Source organism: Triturus cristatus, chromosome 2_2 (genome assembly GCF_964204655.1).
Source record: "Triturus cristatus chromosome 2_2, aTriCri1.1, whole genome shotgun sequence".
Lineage (NCBI taxonomy): Eukaryota > Metazoa > Chordata > Amphibia > Caudata > Salamandridae > Triturus > Triturus cristatus.
In genome coordinates, this window is record NC_140582.1 from 1,194,766,006 (window position 1) to 1,194,791,207 (window position 25,202).

Genomic DNA, 25,202 nt, shown 5'->3' on the forward strand with positions numbered 1-25,202 from the left:
ACTCTTCTGTGCCATGCAGAGTGCTTTGAAGGTTACTCTTTCCCGCACCGGAAGCCAGTGAAGCGCCTTTAGTGCCAGTTTGGCGGACTGCCTTCTGGGGACGTTTATCAGCAGTCTGGCCGCGGCATTTTGCACCTGCTGCAACTTCTTAAATGTGAATTCCGGCGCGCCCAGGAAGAGTGCATTGCTGTATTCCAGCCTCGAAATGACAAGCCCCTGTATAAGCAGTTTACGGGAGGTGTCAGGGAGGAGTGACAGAATCTTGCGGGCTGACCGGAGCATACCAAAACATACACCAGCGGTCTTTTTGGCGTGTGTTCTAAATGTCAGATCCTGCTCAAGCCACACACCCAGGCTCTTGATCTCCTTCTTCGGGCTGGGAGGGAGTCCCATGCAATCAGGCCAGCTACTGGGAGACAGAGCAAAAGACGTTTGGCCTAAAATCATGAGCTCAGTTTTTGAGCCATTCAGTTTAAGGGATGAAATCAACATCCATCTAAACACTTCCTCCAAGCAAGAATGAAGTACCGCAGGTTGCTTCTCTAATTGAGAGAGCCCAACAACCAACTGCGTGTCATCCGCGTAGCTAATGATGTTAAAGCCGAACGGAGACACCACATCCTCCAGGAAGCCATATATACATTGAATAAGGTAGGGCTCAGCGACGAGCCCTGAGGGACCCCACACTGGAGGGCAAAGGGCAGTGCTTAATTTGTGCCGGTGCTTTCCGGTGCTTAGCACCGTCACCTAATTATCAGGGCCGGGTCTACAGTACACACGCTGATGCTGGTGCACGTAATTGATTTCAATACAAGTAATTACTTGCTTCGCTATCGCTACGTGACTTGGCAGTGGCACAGACAGTGAGTGACGGTGTTACTGTTGAACGAACTCTCAAGTGTTACTTCTCGACCGACTCCGGAGACACTGTAGCCACTTCACTTCTTCATCTCACTGACTGACTGCTCGCCCGCGGCTCTAAAGGTTGCAGTGTCGCCGCCGGCCCAGTGGGCGGGACACTGTTGGGCAGGGCTGAATTTTGGTTATCGGGGTTGGGGCTGTGCGCTGCGCAGATTTTTAAAGATTATTGTGGAGGATTGATTGCGCAAGCGCGCATTCGCCTCAGTGCCACACCCCAGCATACCCGCACCTAGTCATCGTGGTGGTGGTTGAGGTTCGTTCAACGCAACGGCCGTGCGTTCACTCACTGGCTCTGCTCAAATAACCCGGCTGGACGTTAGCCATGGTGGCAACAGCTGCACCAGGTGAGACAGGGCCTCCTGGCAGGCCTAAGGCAAGCCCTGATCAATCAGACAGACACAGACAGTTAGCTGCGCAGCAGCCGGCAGTGCACAGAGAGAGTCCCAGCCAGTCCCGAGTCCCACGGCCACCCACGTCCACTCAACTGGTCCCCGGCGTCACTGTCCCCGGCACCCGGCAGGCCGGTCCATGTTCCCAGCCATCCCTTTCACCATCCGATCCATCCACTCCGCAGCCAGCCCAGTTCGTGAAGTGTGTTGCGGGCGCGCTTCTGAGCCAGTCTGTCTCTAGGCGTTGTACAGTAAATCCTTGGCAATCCGCGTAGGATGCGTTTCTTCTGGGTGCTGCTCGTCTCCACGCACGTCTGTACAGAACAGTGTTAAGTGAGTGACATGTAAGCATATTCTCGCTGAGCAGTGTTGTGCTTTAAAAGATTTCTCGCAGACTTAAAAATGATTTCATTTGCACGGTGCATTAATGTAAGGCTCACCTTCATACTTTGTGCGCTTGTGTTTCCTTGTCACAAATTTAACTATGTCCTCTACAAACGTGCGAGAATACTAGTAGCACCAGAAAGCTAAGCAAATTTATGTGGTTAGCCATGGATTTACAGCGCCTAGGCTCAGCCTGACCTGTGCCCTGCCATGTGGGAGCTTTCGGTCCTACGCAGTGGCATGGGTGCAAGATGTGCTCGTAGGCATGGACACTGACAAAATTGGAAAAAAGGTTCTGTGTGTTTTATTTTAGTCAAAATATGGACACATACATAGAATAAAAGCACACAAGGCCTCTCTGGAAGCAAAAAAGTATATTATTGTTATTTCCATTTGGTTAATAACTCCATCCATTAAGGTTAAATTCGTGGCCCCACCTTACATTTTAGTGAGCTTTGAGGCAATGAATGATTCAATGTAGAAATTGTGGAGCCAAAACCATCTTTGGCGACATTGTTAAAAAAGCAAGAGTCCATCAAAGTCAGGGATCTTTAGCCTACGAAAATGAAGGTTAAGTTCCTCAAAAACGGAAACATTCCCTGTCTTTTCCTTCAAGAATCAGGGACCCACCTAGCTATCTGTGGTGCGGCCGGTGCAGAGGCACCGGAACATAGAGGTGGGTCAGGTGTGCCTATCCTGCCCTGCACCGGCTGAAGTTATTTTAAAGGCCTCCCGCTCAGATTTTCTTTTTTTTTTAACGCAGCGCGACAGTGGCCTTGTTAGTTCCGTGTTTACATTTCATTTACGGGGAAATGGAACCAGAGTAAACACGAAAAATAAAGAAGAGAAAAGACAAAGGAAAATGAGGGGGTGAAATATAGAAATGAGGGGAGGAGTGGAATAAGTGACTGAATGGAAAAAGGAGATACTGGGTGGGAGGGATCAGAAGTAAGATAAGGACGAGGAAAAGGGGCAAAGAATATCCAAGAGAATGGGTCCAGAAATAAGGATGTCATATTGAACGGAGATGAATAAGAACCTAGTAAGAGAGAGAGGAGGGAAGTGAGAGACGGAAAAGAGGATAGGATGGAGAGAGTGAAAAGGAGGAAGAAGCTGAGAGGGTTGAGGTATAAAGATGAGGAAAAGACATTTAAAATGAGGACCTTGACGATCGGTAAGCAGGGACACATCTGTTACATAACTTAAGATGTGTCTTTGTAAAGCGCACATGCCCTGGTGACATCACGCCTAGACTATGGCAATCTACTTTACCTGGGCACCACCTGCAAAGCCATGAACCGCCTTCAGGTAATACAGAACGCGGCTGCCCGTCTCATCTTAAACATCCCAAAACGATCAGATACCAAAGCCGCTCTCAAAACCCTCCACTGGCTGCCAGTTAAAAACAGAGTGGTATTTAAAGCCCTCTGCACCTGTCACCGCATCCTGGCTAAAAAATCTCCGATCCCACTCCAGAACTTGTTGACAAGGTATACACCAGCACGTGATCTGCGCTCAGCATATGGGGGTCTACTACTGGTTCCAAGAATCAAAAAGGCCCGCATGGGCGGACGCTCCTTCCGCTATTTGGCAGCAAAGAGCTGGAACTCCCTCCCTCTCCATCTTCGCCTTGACTCATCCGAAACCAGCTTCCGCAGGAACCTAAAAACATACCTGTTCTCCAGATAAAAGATCTCCGGTCTGCAACCCTCGCAATGAGTTTTTCAGTTGTAGCGCGGGGACACGCTTCTGCGTAACCATGCGCTTTATAAGCTACCCTTATTATATTATTATTATTATTAAGCGCACGCTCACCCAAGGGCATCTTGGAGCTGAATAACAGATGTTTATTGTTACCAACTCAATGGTACTCATTTCATGCACCTTGGAAGAATGAAAGGAGTGGGGTTTGAAGCTGTGGCCATGTGGTTGAACACAGGCCCCTATAGTGGGCGCATTAGTCCACTAAGCCACCAGACCCAGCATTACTAGTGCACAGACACCTGGTCTAGGTGTGAGGGGCCCACTGCATATCAACTATGTCTGTTATTTTTTTTATATCAAGCCGGCATCAGGAAGGGGTCCACTTCCTTACCTGTATTATATTCAGACAACATATTCTGTTACCATACCATAGTGGTCAGCTTCCCACTATGAACTCGCCGGGTGGCAGGCATGGACTATTAAAAAGGGCATACCCTACCCCAGCATTATCCTTTCCCCAAATCAGCACATAGAGCACTGGAATTATTGTCCCTTTTCAAAGCATTAGTGATGTTATCTAATTTATTACAAAATTGTGCTTTAAATGCACTTTTGATGTAATCTTTTTCAAAATGTTCACAGGGCAGGGGAACCTCCTATCAAAACCTTATTATGAGGAAGGCAGGCTCCCTTGCTGAAATTCATCTGACGTTTCACAGTGCCAGTTGAGGATGTGGGTGGAGCTAATAGAGGAAGTGGCTGGGGCAAATGAAAAGTAGGTGTGGCCTCCGACAAAGATTTGAGCACCTGCACTTCAAATTTTACAAATTAAGCACTGTCAAAGGGGGGAGACTTCTCATTTCCTTCCCACACTTCAAATGACCGTCCTCCTAAGAAGGAGGCAAGCCATCTCAGAGCCATCCCTGTGACACCCAGCCCTTCCAACCGTTGGAGTAATACCTGGTGGTTTACGGTATCAAAAGCCGCACTCAGGTCCAGGAGGATCACTGCCACTGACCCTCCTGAATCCAGAATGCACCTGGCTTCCTCCACCACGGCCAGAAGGGCGGTGTCGGTACCCTGTCCAGGGCGGAATCCCGTCTGGGAATCCCGTAGCCGGCCATTGGTCTCCAAGAAATTAGATAGTTGGTGGTTAACCAATCTTTCCACAATCTTGCTTACACCCGGGAGCAGGGAAATCGGCCTAAAATTAGCCAGATCAGAGGGGTCAAGGCTCGGCTTCTTCAGGAGGGCCTTGACGACCGCTCCTTTCCATCCAGGTGGCACCACTCCCTGTGACAGAGACATATTAATTAGCTCGGTCACTGGGGCCACAATGGTCGGCGCAGCCTGCTTTAAAAATCGCATCGGGACAGGGTCTTTAGGGGAGCCACTCTTCAATTTCCCAAGCACACTCAGTACCTCTTCCGCCGTCACAGGGCCAAACAGATCCAACTCCGGTGTACCTGCCCTATACGGAGCCGTTGACACTGCCACTGCGGTTAGCTGGGGGAGTGAGCGTAGGATGGTCTCAATTTTAGAACTGAAGTAAGTAGCCAGCTCCAGACATTTCCCTTGGGCATTATCATAAATAACCGGTGGGTCGGGGGTTTTAAGCAACTCTTTCATTACTTTGAAGGACTCTCTCGAGGAACAGGTGGCTTTACAAATTCTTTCGTCAAAGTATTTGATCTTAGCCTCCCTTATCGCGTTCTTATACAGTCTCATGGCTAGGCGATACTTGTTCCTACTTGTTATCCCCCAATCCTTCCTCCACGCCCGTTCTGACCTTTTGCAGCTCTTTCTAAGTGCCCTTAACTCAGGAGAGTACCAAGGGGCCGAGCCCACTCTCTTCTCCCTGATGAGCATCTTTTTCATTGGAAGGATGGCATCTAAGGAACTACTCAACCAGCTCTCCAAGATGGCGTCCGCCTCCTCCGGGTCAGACCCCCCTTGGGGGCATGTGGACTCCAAATGGGCCGTCCATTTATCCATGGGGAGCCTCGACCAAGCTCTATCTATCCTGAATGTCCTAGGTGTGGAAGAATCCCAGCCCACAGGAGACCAGCTAGCTAAAACTAGACAATGGTCCGACCATGGTATAGCAAGGGGAGGTAGGTCGGTTAGTTGCTCCATATTGGAGAAAATAGGATCAAGCAGGTGACCCTTTCCATGGGTCGCACCTGAGTTGATTCTTTTCATCTGCATAGCACCCATATCAGACTGCAGGTCAGTAGCCAGCAGATCCGTTGCGTCTTCAAAATAAAGGTTCAAGTCTCCTAGCATGATAAAATTCGTAGTTGAGGAGGCAAGACAGGTGACGGATTCCATTAGTGAATCAATGAAGCTGGCCACTGCCCCAGGGGGGCGGTACACCAGGAGCCCTGAAATAACAACCGTGGGGGACAGTTGAAGGGTAAATTGACAACTTTCACAGTCCTTAATCCCTGCTTCCTGTGCTTTGCAACTGAGCGTATCCCTATACAAAATAGCCAAACCTCCTCCCCGCCCTGTGGGTCTATCAAGATGGAAAATCACAAATCCCGGCGGGAGGGCTTGGACCATGTCTGGGCTGGAAGTGGACGTGATCCATGTCTCTGTTAAGAATAAAATATCAAGGTCATAGTCCACGATTAATGAATTAATTTCCGTGGAGTGGCGAGGAAGTGACCTACAGTTCAACAGGCCAAATTCTAAATTTTTTCTGGTCTTATGGGCCCCAAACCCCGGGCTACACACCTTACAACTTATAAAAGGTTGACCATCCTTCACGAAAAATCCACATGTATCCGATTTCGATGGTCGTAATGTGAGGAGATCAGTCGTGTCATACCTGATACGACTACCTTGCAAATATGACGTCTCGGACATAATGGCCGGCCCTGGGCACGTCCGGGCCCGGACGGGCACAGACGGGCTTTCCTCTGGCGCTCCTCCGGCGCGACGCTGCGCGCGTGCGCTGTGCGCTTGCATACTGCCCCCTAAATAGTGTGTGGCAGAAGGTTTGTGCCGCCACTAGAACGCTAACCCCAGAAGCGTCCTGGGAGCGTCAACTACACCCACACAAGATGGCGGTCGGGAGCAGCACCGCGTTTAAAACACCGAAATGGTGAGTCTTTGTGCGTTTTTGTTTTAAAGTGCGGGCAGTGCGGACACAAGGAGGAATGAGGACAGTAAAAAAACACAATTACACTCTCAACAATGTAATATTAAAAAATCACGAAAGCAGTGCTAAAAAGTTAAAAACGAGCAGCAAGATCAGTGAAAGCAGCAATAGCGTAGTGGTCTTCTCTAGAGCCCTGCGCGAACAACCAGTCCCCTAAATAGAGTTTGCCAGAAGGTTTGTGCCGCCACTAGAACGCTAACCCCAGAAGCGTCCTGGGAGCGTCAACTACACCCACACAAGATGGCGGTAGGGAGCAGCACCGCGTTTAAAACACCGAAATGGTGAGTCTTTGTGCGTTTTTGTTTTAAAGTGCGGGCAGTGCGGACACAAGGAGGAATGAGGACAGTAAAAAAACACAATTACACTCTCAACAATGTAATATTAAAAAATCACGAAAGCAGTGCTAAAAAGTTAAAAACGAGCAGCAAGATCAGTGAAAGCAGCAATAGCGTAGTGGTATGGTTATGTGTCAATGTAACAGTTAAAAAATTGTTTGCATTGTGTTTTTTTTTTCTTTATCCTTACAGATACCGATTTGGTTGTGAACCACAGGGGTCAATGCACCCTCATATATAATTTGTTTCCAAATCTACATACTTCGAATGGTCTGGTAATTTGGAATAATAGGCATACAAACGAACCAATAATTCTTTATTGAGTGTAATAGGGATTATTTTTGGTCCTGATGAGTAAAGCAGTGGGGACTACTTACGAACCATGTTGACCCAGTAGGTAGTCACATACTTGTGACATACCTCCTATACATTCCCCCATTTTAATGCTCCCAGCTAGAGAACTGAATAAAATAGTTTTTTCTTACTAGCCAGGGAATTTTTAAGTAATTTTTGTATTTTGCACTTAACCCTATCACTCACACCCTTTCACTACACATAGCCTATTCATTCATAAAAACAGTGCTCCCACGTACTCGCAGGTAGTAGCACGCCCCACCCCGTAGAGGGATGCGAAGACCCCCATGATGAAGCATGACACTATGGGACTCATAGTGTGTGAGGGATATTTTAAAAACACATAGTGACTTCCGTGACACTTCATGGATCACCAAACGCACCTTACTTATCATCACTTAAAATAATAAATAAAGATGAGATGAAAAGGTGCACATGTCATTGCAATCCACCATGTGATATGTCCAACATCTTACGTTTTGACTGACACAACGCCAACAATGACTGGCATCACAGTTAAGCTTACATCACAACTTATATGTAGGGACAACTTCAGCTACACTAGTCGTACACTTGTCTATGTGAATACCCAAAGGTATATGTCCACATCTTGCATAACCACCGCTGACAGTAGTTCATACAGCATATGTTTGAAACTGCACCACTACTGGCTCCTACCTAGCTGCTGTACCTGCCACACCTTCTTGCGTAAGTCGAACAGGGCACACATCAACAACACAATGAGCACAGTCTGTGCATTAAGATCAAGTATGTGCATGAGCCAAGCAAACTAGACAGTCAAATATGCAAATTGTGTAGTCAGACATTCATCACTGTGAGTTGCTTAGCCATATCACACATTGACATGTGTACCCATTGGAGAGTCCACCACAACACTGATCTGTGTACAATCCCAGCAATATCACTAGTGACATTTGAGGGAGTACATGCCAATGTTTTCAATCATATACACCAACATGGCATGTGTAGTCAGCAGGGGGCTAAATGTTACATTGGCATTGTGTGCACTATCATGAACCATGAATCAGGTGTCTACTGTGCACTGCTGAGAACTGGCCATTGCCATTGACACAGCATGATGTGTTCATAGGTGCTGTCAACATGCTCCGCCACACAAATCAAGGTCATTAGCACCAATGGATAGCAGCCATATCGCGGTAGGGACTGCCTGGCCCCAGCGGTGTGCCACCTACCAATGCCCACCGCAATCGCGGTAGTGATATACATATTGTAAACGGGCAGTTGGTGTGCTTCGCTAACACAATCACGGTCATTGTCACCAATGGCTAGCAGCTATATCGCGATAGCGACTGCCTGGCCCCTGAGGTGTGCTACTGCCAAACCAAAGCCCTTACAGCCAATGGGAACCACAATCATGGTAGCCTAATGGGTTTTTGAAAATAGTGGTAGGCGTGCTCTGCCACCACGGAGCCGGTCATTGGATGCAATTGAAAGATGCACAATCGCGGTAGCAACCGCCTGGCCCCTGCGGTGTGTCACTGCCATTGCCATTGACACAGCATGATGTGTTCATAGGTGCTGTTAACATGCTCCGCCACACAAATCAAGGTCATTAGCACGAATGGCTAGCAGCTATATCGCGATAGCGACCGCCTGGCCCCTAAGGTGTGCTACTGCCAAACCAATGCCCTTAGAGCCAATAGGAACCACAACCGCGGTAGCCTAATGCATTTTTGAAAATAGCGGTAGGCGTGCTCCGCCACAGCCTTTTATTTTTTAGTTTTTTATTTTCAAAGTTTTATATAGCGCTGGCTAGACCCGTAGGTATCAGAGCGCTTTACATGAGAATCAGCAAGTTAAAGATTACATAATTACTTCAGTTACAGATTCCTAGTGTAGACATCAGAGAAAGATAGGAGGAAGAAAACATAACGGGTAGGCGAGGAAAACAATGTCAGATGTCCGGCTGGGTAGGCGACGGATGAGGGGGTGAACCAGGGCCAAACCCCTCTATAGTTGCATAGGAAAGCTCCACCGGGCATCGGCCAAGGTTGTTCGGACTCCGTGGTGAGAACAGACAGTCAAAAAACTTGCTATTACATGATAACATACGTTGATTTCGCGTTACGTAGCACAGACAAAACGTCTTATGTGGTATGGAAGGTAGAGGGGGAAAGGTAAACAGTGGAAAAAGGAATGCAGATAGTGTCAGGCAGACCAGAGGGGGAAAGGAACTTCAGGGGAACCAAGCAGTCAAAGTGAGGGATAGACAAGAGCGTGAATACAGTTGAGAACAATGTCCGATGTCCAGCTGGGTAGGTGAAGGCCAAGGGGGTGAACCCTAGCCAGACTCCTCCATAGCTGCAAAGGAAAGCTCCACCGGACATCTGCCAAGGTTGTTCTGACTCCGTGTGAGAACAGAAAGTAGAAAAACATGAGATTACACAATGACATAGATTATTTTCGAGTTGCATAGCAAATACAGAAATGTCTTAAGTGGAATGGAAGGTAGAGGGGGAAAGGTAAACAGGGGAAAAGGAATGCAGATAGCGTCAGGCAGACTAGAGGGGAAAAGAGACCTCAGGGGAAATAAGCAGACAAAGTGAAAGATAGACAAGACCAAGAAGCACCTTTAAAAACAATGTCCGATGTCCGGAGGGGGTGAACCATGGCCAGACTCCTCTATAGCTGCATAGGACAGCTCCACCGGGTAACCGCCAATGGTACTCGGGTTCAGCGGTAATTACAAACAGATTCGGTTTTTCGCCCATGGGGCATCATCATAGTTCAAACGAAGGCATTGGTCCTGGTGTAATTGGGAAACACCCTTCGTTGCGTCCTCCCGCTAGCCTGAGTCTGTAGATTGTGGGACAACCCATTGTTCTTGCCTTCAGGCCTCTAGTCTCTAGATCTAGGATCAAGGTCAGTACATGGGGGAGCCCCACCGCATCTCCAGGCTGGAAGCGCCCGAGCCAGAAGTAGTCCGTGTGTCCGTTGGTCCCAGAATGTCACTAACCTCAATCCGCAAGGCAGGGGAGCCGGCACAGCACAGAAAGTAAAGTCACCCACAAGAGCCACAACCAAAATGATGGGAAGAGGTTCAAGCTATGCAATCTGTGCGATGATGGTCTAGGAGGGGGAGGCAAATCCAGACCTCCCACACACCCCTCATCGCAGGACAGCACAACGCCGGCGCTCCGTTAGCGTAGTGAAGGCCCAAAGCAGCAGGACAAGACCTCTGCAGCCCAGCAGCCAACAGTCCACAGTTTCAGAGCTACACAGGGTGCCGCAGCGCAGGAAGTAATCCTAACTGCCAGGTGTGTGTCATTGCTTAGAACCACTTAAACTACCCCAAGGGGCTATATATTTGTGGGAGAGAGCCTCATATTTCCACTGTTTACAGACACTGCTGCCTGACACTCCTCACCACCAACTGCTGCTGCTCCTGTCTCCTGGACCCAGACACTGCTGCCTGACACTCCTCACCACCAACTGCTGCTGCTCCTGTCTCCTGGACCCAGTGATGGCAAGGACTGAGAACATCAGGGCCCGTCCCTTCACCACAGAGGAGTTGGAGGTCCTGCTGGACGAGGTTCTCACACATTATGGGAAGCTATATGGTGCTCCAGATGTCATGGTAAGTGTTTCAGAGTGGAAGTGAGAGTGTATGGAGTGCACACATGAAGTTGATCTGCTGCAGTATGTGCCTGAGAGTGTGGCCTTGTGTGATACACTGCCTAGCATGCTGACTCCAGGGAAAAGGGGTTTGTAGCCTATTTTACACATTTCCCTGGCTGCACGTGAGGATGGGAGGGACATGGATTGTGTATGTAGCCATACAATGACACAGCAAGTTTGTTAAGCTGGAGTCAGGACAGAAATTGCCTGTGCTAATGGATGTGTGGGTCCATGAGGTTCTTCTCAGGCTCATCTGTGACATTTCCAAGAGTTTCCGTCCAGAGTGTACTGATGGAAGTGTGCCTGACTTAATATTGCCACCATGTATATGTCAGCATTATGCACAAGAGTGGCATGCCAGAGGGTAACACTCTTGGTGGAAATTCACCTATGACACAGCAGATTGTTGTACGTTTGAAACGTTCCCATACCATTTTCATTGTTATGTGTACTGACTTGCATGTGTAAGCACTGTTTGCCCTCTCATATTGACCCTGCATGTGACATTTCTGATGCCCCATGTTAAACCTCAGTGTGAGCCACCCTGGCCTGCACAGTCACTGCCCAATTTGACAAGGACCCATCACTGAATGTACTGAGTGAGGCACATGGGTTGTCTGCTAGCCTGTCCATCAAAGGGCTATCTCAGGCCTGTGTATTGCACAAGACAGACCTTGTGAGACGGGTGTGAGATTGTGAGGTCATGTCCCTAAATGTGACCTCCATGATACAGTGAGCCATTCACATGGCAAGGACATTGAGGGGTTTGCAGTGTTGGATAAAGTGAGTCTGCCCTGCCACTTCATTTACAATGTAATGTATGTCTTGCTCACTCACAAACTGGATAGCAGATGTGGGCCTCCATCACATTGCTTTCTGTGCTGGCATTTTGCATGTGTATGAGATGGCCAGGTACTGTGTCCATCAGCATACCTGCATGTATTTTTGTATGATTATCCCATGCTTATGTAATACGTGTCAGGTTGTATTGTCTCTGCTAAACATGTCTGTGAAGTTGTTCTGAGTTTGTGCATGCTCCTGTACTGAGAGATAGTGGTACATAACCCAGTGACACTGAAATTTCCTCTTCTTGTCTCCCATGCCTGCAGCTCAAAGTCCACCAACATAAGGCCATATGGAGGGCCATTGCACGCAAGGTGTGGGCTCTGGGTGTCTCCAACTGACAATACACACACTGTCACAAGAGGTGGGAGGACATCTGCCGGCTGAGCAAAAACGCTGGGGCTGCTCCCTCAGACTGGCAGGTTGGTACGCTGGAGCATGACACCACTAATGGCACGCATCTTGTCAGTCACACAGCCAGAGCTGGATGCACGTTTGAAGGACCATCAGCAGCAAGCTGGGGTGAGTATTCTGGGAAGGGTGACTTTGGTTGTGAGTGACTGCATGTATTCCAAGCCTGAGCCAGTGCTGTGCTCTGTGATGTTGTTAGTGTGATGCAATGGCCTCTGTGTTGGGTGCAGATGTCATGCATTATCGCTACATGTACTTTCTCATGTCATTGATGTAATGGCACTTGACGTTGCATTCTGAGTTGTGGCCTAATGGCATCGGTTGCATTGGGTGAGTCAGGAACATCCCATGGCAGTGAACGGCAGTGTGCCTCATCTTAGTGTGCTTTCATCAATGTGTGCTGTGCCTGACCTCAGAATTGTGAGGACTACACATCTGACAACAATGTGCAACTGTGGTTGTGCCCCAAAGTACACCATTGTGGATGGCATTATCACATGGCCATTGCAAACTGAAGTTTTGGAGTATGTACCTGTGTTGTCCCCTTATGGTGACTCCATATGTGACTGTGACAACATGTTGGGAGTTACATCTTTTCCACCCACTGGGCCCTAGGTATGCTCAGAGGGATCTGTATGTCTGGTTACACGGAGGCACGGGCAAGCTATTTGGCTGTGCCGGCATCACATGGGTCAATGATGCCAAATTTGCATGATACCATGCAATGTTTGACTTTGGAATTAAGGTTGCACAATGTGAATGCACAGGGTGGTGTGCCATATAGGGGTATCATCATCCTGCTTTGTACTTTGCTTGCACATGATGTTTCTGTGAATGGCACTAACCTGAACCTACGTCTCTTTCTCTTGCAGCATCTGCAGTGGGCACAGAAGGCCAGGGGATGGACACAAGTGGTGAGGCATCAGGCACGATTGCTACACACGAGCACACTGACACTGATGTGACCAGCACCTCGGAGGGGGACAGGAGTGTGCTTGAGGAATCTCAGCCAGAGACACCAACTTCAAAATCATCTGATGCCAGTGGCGGGCACAGGGAGCGGGAACTCTGTGTCCTCTTCCACCACACAGCGTCCAGTGCCCACACTCCCAGCTACTTCCACTAGTGCTGCACGTGCTCGCAACAGTAAGAAGGGAAGAGTGTCCTTCCCCCCCAGGTACCGCTGTCCCTTTCTCCCCTGCTGCCCTCAGTGCTGAGGCTGTGGACCTTTTGCGCCAGCTGTTTGTGGGTCAGACAACTCTACTCAATGCCTTCCTAGACCATGACAAAAAGTTGGCACAGGTGGATGCCTTCATGGAGGGCATTCATTCAGACATGGGTGGGCTACACAGGACTGTCCAGTCTTTGTTCCCCACAGTGACGGTAGCCATTTAGCTGTCACAGGCTCAGAGTCCAGCTCCACTCCCTTTGGCCACCCCCCTGCCAGTGCCTACTTCTGATGAGAATGACCATACACCACAGACTTCAGGGTCAAGATACACCACATGCAGCACACAACAGCAGCACCCCAAGCGGGCCAGAGCGGAGACACCACCCCCCCAAATAACCAAAGTCACCCCAGAGCGCAAAGGCAAAGGCCCTTCAGGTGACACTCATGGGCATCAAGCCAAGAAGCAGGCCTCAGGCTCACATGCCTCAAAGGCATCCCCATCCAAGGACACTCCGGTCCCAAAAGCGACTCCCAAAGAAAAGCAGACATTTGCCATGCCTGCTGTGAAGCTGGTGCCTGCTAAGAGTCCACTGAAAAAGCCCTCTAAGGCAGATTCACCCACAACCTCAACTCTTATCCACACCCCTGTATAGCAGGGAAAGGAGGGCACTGTACGGGGTTCACCTGGTCAACAGGGGATGGAGGGGAAAAGGCAAGCCCAGGCCAAGCGTACCACTGGATCTAGCAGGTCCCCAGAGGGAGGCCCACCGGCTGCACCTGATGCAGCTTTGTTGGAAAGTGTGCCTGTTGTGGCTGCCCCACCTCCCACTCCTACCAAGACCAAAATTCAATATCGAATCCCCAAGAAGTGGAAAGACACCCTCCACATTCTCCCACCCACACTGTGTCTCACGGCAGCATGTCTCTGCCTCCACGGGCCACCACACCACGGGTCCAAGCAGCCCTCCTGCTCACAAAGCCACTGATGCCTCTACCACAGCTGGTCCTCTCTCTGCCATGGCCAGTCCCCCAACTGGCCCCGACACTCAGCCACCTCCCAGTCCGACTAACAGCCAAATCTGAGGCAAAGTCCCCCTCACACACCAGTCTCTCCCACAGCAGTGCCTGGACTGCCCATTGTTATCCCCCTAGCTGTGTTGGTGACCATGGCAGTGCGCAGTCGCACCCATTCCCTGTGCAGGTTATCATGTACCTACATTGCACTTTGTACTGGCCAATGGCCTCGCTGTTCATCATTTTTGATGACCATTTGCTGTGCAGGTTCTCATGCACACATGTGCCTACATTGAAGTATGGAGTGGCCACTGGCCTTACTGTTTATTACTGTGTTTGCCCATTCCCTGTGCAGGTTCTCATCTGCCTACATTGCACTCTGTACTGGCCATTGGCCTTGCTGTTTATTACTGTGTTTGCCCATTCCCTGTGCAGGCTCTCATGCACCTATTTTGCACTTTGTACTGGCCAATGGCCTTGCTGTTTATCACTGTGTTTTCTCATTCCCTGTGCAGGTTTTCATGAACCTACTTTGTGTTTTGTATTGGCGAATGGCCTTGCTGTTCATCACTTTTGATGCCCATTCCCTGTGCAGGTTCCCATGCACACATGTGCCTACTTTGAACTGTGGACTGGCCACTGGCCTTGCTCTTGTCTACTTTTGAAGCCTATCTGTGTAATATGTCATAAAGACAATTACTCCTGTTGTCTGCTTTGTCAGTGTCCTTGCTAAATAAGGGGTTTTCTGTGTGGGTATGGTGTAATGTGACACATGCTCTGTATGGCACTTCAACATTGCAATGGCTTGTTCAGGGTTTTGCAGAGGTGACAGGCACTTCAGTTCTTCTTGACTCTGAGGCTTGGGGGTGCAATGATGGTTGTTTGTGATGACCCACTGTTATCCTAATCATTCTGTGATCAGGTTTGCTAAATTGTACACATGTCATGTTTGGATGCACTGCCAGCACAGAGGGGGATTCTATCTACAGGATTGCAGGCAGGCTGGCCAGGGTCCATCATGTCTGTGTGATCTTTTTTGATGTGTGAACAGCAGTATTGGTGTATGGTCATCTTGTGATGGCCTGTCACCCTAGTCACATGGGTACATTTAAATGTGTGCACTTGGGTGGTCATGAAGTGTGCAGTGTGAAGGGGTGACTTGGTCAGTAGTGTTGATGTGTGTGTGTCCCTGCAATGGCAACTGCACACATGTGTCACCCAGGAGCTGGGTGCCTGTTAGTTTGATTTTTCAGCCCTGTGCTTGTGATTGTGTGCACATATGGGAGTTGTAGGTTGGGCACTGTGCAGTGTGTTGGTGTGTCCTGGCACTCCTGGGGACACCTACTTGTTGTATGCAGAGTGTGTGACTGACAAGTCTGTGCTGTGTTTTGTTGATCAGCCATGTGTCTTGTTACTGTTTGTGCTCACTGTGCAGACCTACTCAGCCACACTGACTGTGGGCGTGTTTTCTCATGCATTGCTTCTGAGGCATTGTTGGTTCCTGTAAGGTATGTGGGATATGAGTTATAACATCCCCTAGCTGTGCTTCTGATGCCTATCCATTGTGAGTGACTCCTCCATGTATTTGTGTATAGTACACTCCTGAACTGCCCACTACTGACGTGCACACCACTTCACTCTCATGTCAGCCATCCCCTTGGATTGCTAGTGTGTGTGCCTCCCCACCACTTCATTTGTTACTCTATGATTTGTGGTGCTGATCTGTGCACAAGACCAATGTGCCAATCAGGACAGTTTCCCAATCAGTTATGTGTGATTTTTGTGTACATGTTTGCAGTCATGGTTGCTCATGAGCAGTGCAACTGTTTGTGCTGCACAGTCCTCTGGTCATGTTGTTTGCCCCTGGGTGTCCCTGAGTTGTGCATCTGTGAGTGTTGGGTTAGCTGTATGTGTGTTTGCTGAGGTACTGCTACCCTTCCTGAGTGTGATGTTGTCTGTGTGCTGTGATGATTTTTGTTGTTGTGGGGGTTCATGTTGTGGCACTCAGATATGTGTGCTACTGGTTTGGTTGGTGTGCACACACTGTCTGTTGTGCATGAAGTGCTGTGAGTGCATGTTGCTTGTACTTGCCCGGTGTGCATCCCCTGATGTACAGCTGTGTTTGCAATGTGATAGATTGGCATGTGCATCTGTTGTGTGTTTGATGTGGATGTGTGCAGTGTTTGGCCTGTGTTGGCTCTTTCAGCTGACAGATGCTCTGTGTGTGATGTTCTATTTGCATTTCATTGTGTGTGAGTTGTTTGTGCATTGTGATACATTCAGATGTGTGTTGCAAGTGTAGTGGGTATTACTTGTGTGTCTGTCACATGCAGTTAGGGGGATTATTATTCCTGAGCTTGTTTTGAGTGCACCTTGGTGGTTTGTCCTCCTATTTTTGAGCTGTCACTTGTCAGGATTGTGCATGTGCATGCATGTGGTACACTATGTGACACCATGTTGACTTGATGAGTGGTGTGGTATGTCTGTCTGTGTTACCTTGCTGTCCCATGGATCCCAGTTTGTGTCTGAGTACACCTGGTTGGTTAATTGGGCAGGGGGGCACAGCAGGGGCACACAGCATGTTCCCTAATGGGTGTGGAGGGCCTAGTGTGTGAAGGGTGGAGGTGTGGCCCTATGATCCTTGTGAACTGCCCATGCCTGGCGCTGGCCCTGCCTACTACATTGTGCCCTTCTTTTCCCACGTCTAGACTGCTGCGGTGACGTGACTGGGTAGAATGCAGTGGTTTCGCAGTTGAAGGGTGACCTGGATGTGGAGGGGTGATTTTGTGACAGGTAGGACATGTGTGTGTACACTTGTGGATGTGTTCCTGTCCCCACCAGAGTGTCTGGTGTGGACAGGAACCGTATATCAACCCAGGAGTTGTGTTGTAGTTGTGTGAGGAGTTGTGTGATTGCGTACCTGCGGCGTTGTCCGCAACGGTAATTTATATGCTGGTAGTGTATAAGGTACAGCACCGGAAAGTCGTGTAGAGCTGGGTCCATTGTTGTCGGGTCCGGGTGGAGGGAACCGGGAGTCTGGTTTCGCGCTCCGCTGTCGTGCTTCAGCCATCTCTGGTTGGGTGGTTTCTCTTCTGCGGTGTGACAGGCTGATTGGGGCATCATGAATTATACGGCGGACGGGACGTCATTCCGCACGGCGGTGGGTCTCTCTTGGCTCCCACCGCCGCGGTGGAGGGTGCATTTTTATGGCAGTTCACATCGCACCGCAGGGGACGGGAAATAGGCTATGTTTGCCCATTGTAATATGGCGGACGTGAGGACCGCTGCTGGCGTGCGGAAAATTACATTTTTCGCCACCACTAGCACCGCTGAGGTTCCTCCGCCCGCCATCCTAATGAGACCCTTAGTCACTTTTTTTTAACATAAAAATCTCCAGCAGAGCGAGTCTGTAACCGACAAGGGTTTCACAGGGCTGGATACTTCTTTGGTGAAGGAACGCAGATCAGAATTTGCTCCTACTGAGAGGTACATAGCGGGAACTGCCATGAAGTCAGGCCGACCCCCGATGCACCTTCAGCGAACAGAAAAGCAGGTTGATCCTGTTATCCTCTAGGTTCTCAGAGCAGTTTTAGTCAAATACAACCATGTTTTGACATTTGGCTATCTGATGACCTTTAGTATTACCACTAAGGGTCCAGGACAAGAGGGATACCACTTGGGGGGGTGTTGGGACTCACTCGGGCTGGGTCCCACTGTTGGTTCAAAATGGCTGGAGCCTTTTCTGTCCCTGAGGCTCTGATAAGGAGGACAGCCAACTAACACTTGAAGTCACTCTGAGTCTTTTCTTGTCTGCTGGATTTCAATAGCAGAGCCCGTTCTTTATGTGGTATAATTTTCACCTTTATCCAAGCCGAAGTCAGTGACAGATCTGGATACTCCTTTGTGAACTGTGCATACTATTGTGTACACATTTTAACATTTTTTAATACTGTTAAATCTATATATTTAATTATTTATTTAGTAGTCTTGTATTGTGCAGGTCACACCCAAGGGCGACAGAGTGGTTTACACAGGTGTGGTTTCACTTATATGAGATTCAGAGAATAACAAGAAAGTGATACACATATAGGGCCTCATTTACAAGCCCCTTGCACCATCAGTGCCTCACTTTTAGTCACATCGGCGGCGTAGTGTGCCTGACAATATTTCCAAGGCCACATAAAGCCACATTGCGTGGCTATTCCTGGCCTTATAAATATGGCCCCTTTCACACATTACTCTGTCCCAAATAACATCCATGGAACCTGAAGCATTCTCAAATTTACAAGGTATGTACACTTGGGAATGAGTCATTTTCCAACGCCACCTCAGGGGCGGCGTAAGGGAGGGGCTGCAATCAAAAATACCTTTATTTCTCCTCGTTTTTCCTTGCACACATAGAAAGAGGAAAGTGTCTCTCATGATTGTTTTTGTGCAGGAAGATGCTCTTTCCTGCTCACAAACAATAACCGCTACAACGCAGACACCCTCGCACCATGGCACAAGGCTGCCTGCATTGGCTCGTCGCCGCGCATTGTGCGCCAGCGCAGGGGAGAAGGACAGAATGCGCCGGGAGGATAAGGAGCATTCCTGCTCTTTTCTTTTGAAGCACGGCAGCACAGCACAATTCCTTGCTTCGCTGCCCTGCGCCAAAACCTTGTACATGAGGCCTATCGAGTGACGCTAGTTGTAGATCACTGATGGGTGACCTCACTACTAACATACCTTAGCCATAGACATCCGAAAGGGAAGGAGGGCCCTTGCTGAGTAAGAGATGGTAAGCACAGTGTTGAATATACTGGTGAAAACAACTTCCACATTTTAGTGAAATACCATGTCCAGTCAAGACTCTGCATCAATTCTCTTTCAGGTCTCTTTAGAGTTCTGTTCAGTGCTGTAGTTTTCTGCATGGCGTTGACATCCTAAGACATGCAGTGGCCGAGCGAGGCATTTTGGGGTGCCCCTCTGACCTGCCTTATGTGGGGTGCATTCCAGTTACAAGATATTCCTTCAGTTGTGATTCATTGCAGAGAATTTAGGAAATAAAAGATGGCTTCGAATTTTCTTGTCGAATGTTGATCAAGTTTTGTACATTTTTCATCTAATCGGCTGAAAAGTGTGATTTTGCAGGTGACGATTGGAACTGCTGAATTTGCATGAGAAGCTTGGATTCTTTATGGTTCTGTTTGTCACCTGAAATGTGAGTCATGAGAAGTGGCGTGTATTTACTCAATGAAACTCAGCCAGCTGCATTAATTAAAATGTTTATCTATAAATGCAGTGCAGCAACTCATACCAGCTATCCACGCTCCCAAAGTGACTGTTCTGCACGATTCTCACCTAGAAGAGAACAGACAAAGAGTGACTCGCTACAATGGAAAACATAGGTAAATATCTTGCTTTTTAGCCTTACAGAAAATGTCTATATTTTTCGCTTCTTCACAACACAGGCTAATTTCATTATATATTGCAACTCAAATATATTGCAATAATAATTTTTTCTCATTTTTGGAAATGAACTTTCTTAAATAGAAATTCTAATTATTTTTGACCCGATTCACAAAGGTAAACTTAGACCAAAAGTCTAAGTTCACGACTTTTGGTATTCACTAAGATAAGTTACAAGGAGTATCTTTACACTCGGGGTGGAGGTTCTGCACTCGAGGTGGAGTTTACGCACTCAGGGCGGAACCTCTGCACCGGGGTAGATACTCCACCCGAGTGCACATGTAGAGATACTACTCATAACTTACCTTCGTGAATACCAAAAAGTAGTAACGTAAGACTTTTACCTTAATGAATCAGGCCAACTATGTTCTATTTGTGACTTTACTCCCTTTGTAAAAAAAAAAAATAGGGGCTCATTTATAAAACAATTCTGCAGTGCAGCGCAGCATGTCAACTTGCTGCCCTGCACTGGATGACAGGGACAGGGCAGGAATGCACCATATTTAAGGGGATATGGCACATTCCTGTCATTTACCTTGCATCGGAGTACAATGGGCTGCCTAGCGCCAATGCAGGCATGGTGCCAGGGTGCTTGCAAAGCACGCACAATTGTTTTTGTGCAGGAATATGCAGGATATTAATCCTGGTTACGCCTCCCCTGGGAAGGTGTAAGATGTTTGCACATCCCCAAGTTTACAAGTTCTTGTACAATCTGGGAATGCGTCAAAATCCATTGGAGTAGCGTGGGCAAAACCATGGGACATCCATCGATCACCTTCCCTGGGCAGAGTTACGCATTGCAGCGATTTGCTCTGCATTTTGTTATTCCAGCACTTGCAAAGTGGCTTTGCGTGGCTTCAAAAATCTGAGTTTGTGTCACACAAGTACCACTTTGTATGGTGCATGCCTCTTCTAAATAAGACCCTAAGAGTTGAGACTGTATGATGATTGGCTGAGTGCTTCTTTTTATGTGTGAAAAGTAAACATATTTAACCCGATGTTTCTCCGAGTCAGTGCATTATTTTAGAGAGCTCGGCTCAGAAACAGAAAGAGGCAAACCTTGGTCATTGTTTCCCGATTGTACTGCCTGAAAATAAAGCACTAACCTGAAGAAATATGGGGATTCATTAAATCACTTTACACACTGCAGGCATAAAACAAGCGATTTGCTCTGAGACAGCAGCTCTCATTATGCACAGCCTCTGCAAAGTTGAAATGCTAATTGTGGGCCAGAAACAAAGCGAGTTTAATTCTGGATCCATATCATGATGTGTTTTCTGTGCCAGCACTAAAGGGGTCTGTTTGTTTGTTTTTGTCATCTTGAGCACCAATTTTAACTAGACCTGGGTGGAGTTTGTGAAGTTATGCTACGCAGAACTCTGCTGCGCTCCGTGGAGTTCTGCAAGCGGTGGAGTGCCATAAGTCATGCTGCCCGGGCTGAGTTTTAGCAACGGGCGTTTGCCCCACACTGTAAAATCAGTGCGAACTGCACCATGCACAGCCACCTGAGCGTATGTTCTACTGGAGCAGCAGCTTCCTCAACACAAGCAGCTGATTTGTCAAAGTGAACGGTGGAAACTGCCGTGAGCTCCGGCGTTGATAAATCTCGCCGGGAGGTGGTCTAGCTTAACATTGGCAAGCCGTGCGAGAGGGAAAACTTTGCTACGCTTCTAGGAGTTTACGAAACTCCGGACTCCGCAGAGAGTGGGCAAACCTCCACGAACTCCGACGGCAAAGCAGAATTCGTCACTCACCCCTAACATTAACTCACATTATCTCAGAGCTAGTGCATGTTTTGCTGACAGCAGAGCTCAGACACACAGGTCAATGGCTGCTTCTTTGTGTTTCCGAGTTCTGGGCCGTATCATGCTGCGGTTGTGTTTTGAGTGCAAGGGGCCCGATTCACAGAACTAACTTAAGACAAATCCTAAACTTACTACCAGTTTGGTATTCACAGAAGGCACTTACTCATTTTGGTATTCACAGAAGGCACTTACTCATTTCGGTATTCACAGAAGTTAGGAGTCCTAACTTTAGGACTCCTAAATGCCTTCTGTGAATACCGAAAGTCTTAAAATTAGGATTTTTCTCAATTTAGTAGTCCTAAATCTAAATTTAGGACTACTAAATTGAGAAAAATCCTAATTTTAAGACTTTCAGTATTCACAGAAGGCATTTAGGAGTCCTAAAGTTAGGAGTCCTAACTATACTACTACTAAACTGAGAAAAATCCTAATTTTAAGGCTTTCGGTATTCACAGAAGGCATTTAGGAGTCCTAAAGTTAGGAGTCCTAAATTTAGGACTACTAAATTGAGAAAAATCCTAATTTTAAGACTTTCGGTATTCACAGAAGGCCTTTAGGAGTCCTAAAGTTAGGAGTCCTAACTATACTACTACTAAACTGAGAAAAATCCTAATTTTAAGACTTTCGGTATTCACAGAAGGCATTTAGGAGTCCTAAAGTTAGGACTTCTAACTTCTGTGAATACCGAAATGAGTAAGTGCCTTCTGTGAATACCAAAATGAGTAAGTGCCTTCTGTGAATACCAAAATGGTAGTAAGTTTAGGATTTTGTCTTACGTTAGTTCTGTGAATCGGGCCCCATGTGTTTAAAGTTCAACCATACAACTGTAATGTAAAGCATTCCAATACCTTCGAGTTAAGTGGTTTATAAAACTGAAAGAAAAAACATACAATAGCATGGTGTAATTTAAAGAGTGAATGCATACATTGTCACTCCGCAGGTTTGGCCATTCCAAGCTTGAGGAAGCAGGTTTTCAGCCCTACAAACGATTACAGGTTGAATGCTGCTTGAATTCATTTTCAGGTTGGGAAGTGAGAGGGAACAAACTCTAAATTGGTGCAGCTGAAGGGAAAAGGGTCTCTACTCCTTGAAATAAATATGCAAAGAACATCTACGTCTTCTAAATGAACTGATGCATTTGATTGGCCTATACAGAAATGCAAGCGCGTGATATTTAAGCATGCAAGCATGTGAATTCTTCACAACAGATTGTTTTTCCCTAAAACCTGTCCTATTATAAACCTATGCTTTACCCTACTCTAACAATAAACTCTACATATTTGCTCCTACCCAAACCCCTATCCCAACACTAAAAGTATCCCCCACATTCACCATATCATTAGACTGACCCTAATCCTAAACATGTACCTCAAGCATACCCTCTCCTAAACCCTTCCCAAACTCTAAACATGTTCATTGTCCCCTAAAAAACCCTTCTTTGAACCGTAAACCTATTTACAACTATCTTCATTTAGTTTAGTCCAGATAATGATATTGACACAGAAATGATGTAGAGGAAAACTACTGCATGAGATGAATATGGGGGAATAATGGTATGGAAAGATGATGTGGTCAAGGTACCCTAGACCACTGTGGGAGACAGTTGTTCACCTGCACCCCTGCCCAGAGCTAACTCAAGGTCAGAGGTATGTTTACAGCTTAACCTTTCATTCTGCTAAGGTTAATACAATAGGTTATGTGATGTGTTGCATTCATATATCCACAAAGTCATTACTGACAATTGCACAGAGAGTATTTAGGCAAACATTTAACGAGTGTCTGAAGACATATATCTGCAATTGAGAACTGACAAAAATGGCAACTTTTATTTTTGATGACATTCTGGTTGGAAATATACTAGGCAAGCCCATTCTAGGTGTTTGTTGTACACTGGAGAACATTGGAATGTTATTCCTAATTGCAAAAGATATTACAAAGTTATGGATGTGAAATAGATTTAAGTATCATCTGTTTGACACCAAGCTCAAACGATTTTGAGTGTAATTCTATACGTCACATTGCACCTTATATGAGTGTTTCAGATTAGTGGGTTCACTGTTCCTGATTGTCCACTGGGCATGTTTTATGCACGTCTCTTGCATTCCTTCATCATATGTGTTCCTCATCCCAGACCTTACTACAAAACCTTCAGTCCTATCCCATAGCCTTCATTGTCCTACAGTAACTGAAGCAAAAGACATATGAATAACTAAAGCATATGGTTGTATGAAAGAATTTCTAGGGTAATAATAGCGTGTGGCTAAAACAACGAGGCTTACATTTCGAAGATATTTATATATTTATATATTTATAAATATGTGAGGGATTGAATTTGTTGACTAAATTGCAATAAAGAAAACGCTACTGCAACGGAGCCATGCCGCTTGTATCATTGAGCCCCTGATGAGAGAAGATAATCGGCTCCAGGTGGGCCAGGTCCCAGGGCATTTTGTGAATAAAGGAGGGGTGCGCACAGGCCCCCCTCCCGGGGCTTATTAATGCCCCAGGGATCACCACCTCCCTTGGGCCACATTCTACAACTAAATAGGGGGCCGCCTGGGCCCCCTGTGCCCTGGGGGCCACCACCTACACGGGGCTAATGGATTCGTATGGGAGCCTCTCAGACATCCCTGGGAATCCCTACCTCCCCGGGGATAGCTTCTTTTTAGAAAATTAGGAGGAGGACTGCGCAGCCCCCCTCCCAGAATGTTCTCAACTCAGAGACTGCTACCTTCCAAGGGCAGGCCTTACAAATACAAAAGGCGGGTGCGCGCAACCCCCTCCTGGAGCCACAGATGGCCCTGGGGACCATCAACCCTCAGGGCCAGCTCCTGCTATGTCCTGGGGTGCCCACCCCCAGGACATAGCTGTCTGCTGTGGCTTGGCAGGAACTTTACCGCTCCTACCAAGCCAGCAAGTGAGAGCATTGAAGGTAGCGGAGCAGAATTGCTTTCACACACAGGGAGTTGCCTTTCCGCAGGGAGCCGGGAGCCGGCAGGGACCACAGGGGCCTTCAGGCTTCCCCTGAGATCCCCAGCTAAAGTTACTGAGTGCCCTGGGTGGAACTAGGGCATCCGGAATGGAGGCCAGGTCCCAGGGCATGGGGTCCCATCTTTATATGGCAGTTCCCTGGAGGATGGGGTTGCCAGGGCCAAAAGTGGCCCAGGGAGTTGAGCTGCGCGGCCCCTCTTCCCTAAATAAAAAAAAGGGTGCCCTGGAGTATGGGGTTCCCAAAGCTGAAATCGGTGTGGGAGGAGGACTGCGCAGCCCCTTACACCATTTCAAAAAGGCCTAGCCCCGGGGAATGGGGTCACTGGAGCCAAAATCGGCCCAGCGAATGGGCGGCATGCAGCCCCCTCCCCTAATAAACCCAAAAAACTAAAAACGTATACGCCGCTCCATAGTATGACACTCTGCTTCACTCTATATAACTCCACTCTATAAAAGTCTACCACATTTCATGGCACTCTACAAGATTCTACTCCACTCTGTCCCCGTAGGCACTACTGTTGAGCTCTATGCTCAGTAGTTGTGGCCCTTTGGACCATAATATTTCAGCTCACCAGGCTAGCCAAACTGCTGTACTTTTAGCTTTCA

At 47.7% G+C, this 25,202-nt stretch overlaps 1 protein-coding gene across 1 annotated transcript in view; it reads left to right on the forward strand.

Moving 5' to 3' along the window:
• The first annotated feature begins 19,622 nt into the window (after positions 1-19,622).
• The window catches only part of LOC146863372 (uncharacterized), an 85,849-nt gene continuing 80,269 nt past the window's right edge, over positions 19,623-25,202 (forward strand). The window contains exon 1 of the mRNA XM_085642801.1: positions 19,623-19,739. Coding sequence (XP_085498927.1) covers positions 19,727-19,739 — 13 coding nt within the window. The 5' untranslated portion in view covers positions 19,623-19,726. The remainder of the gene's footprint in view (positions 19,740-25,202) is intronic.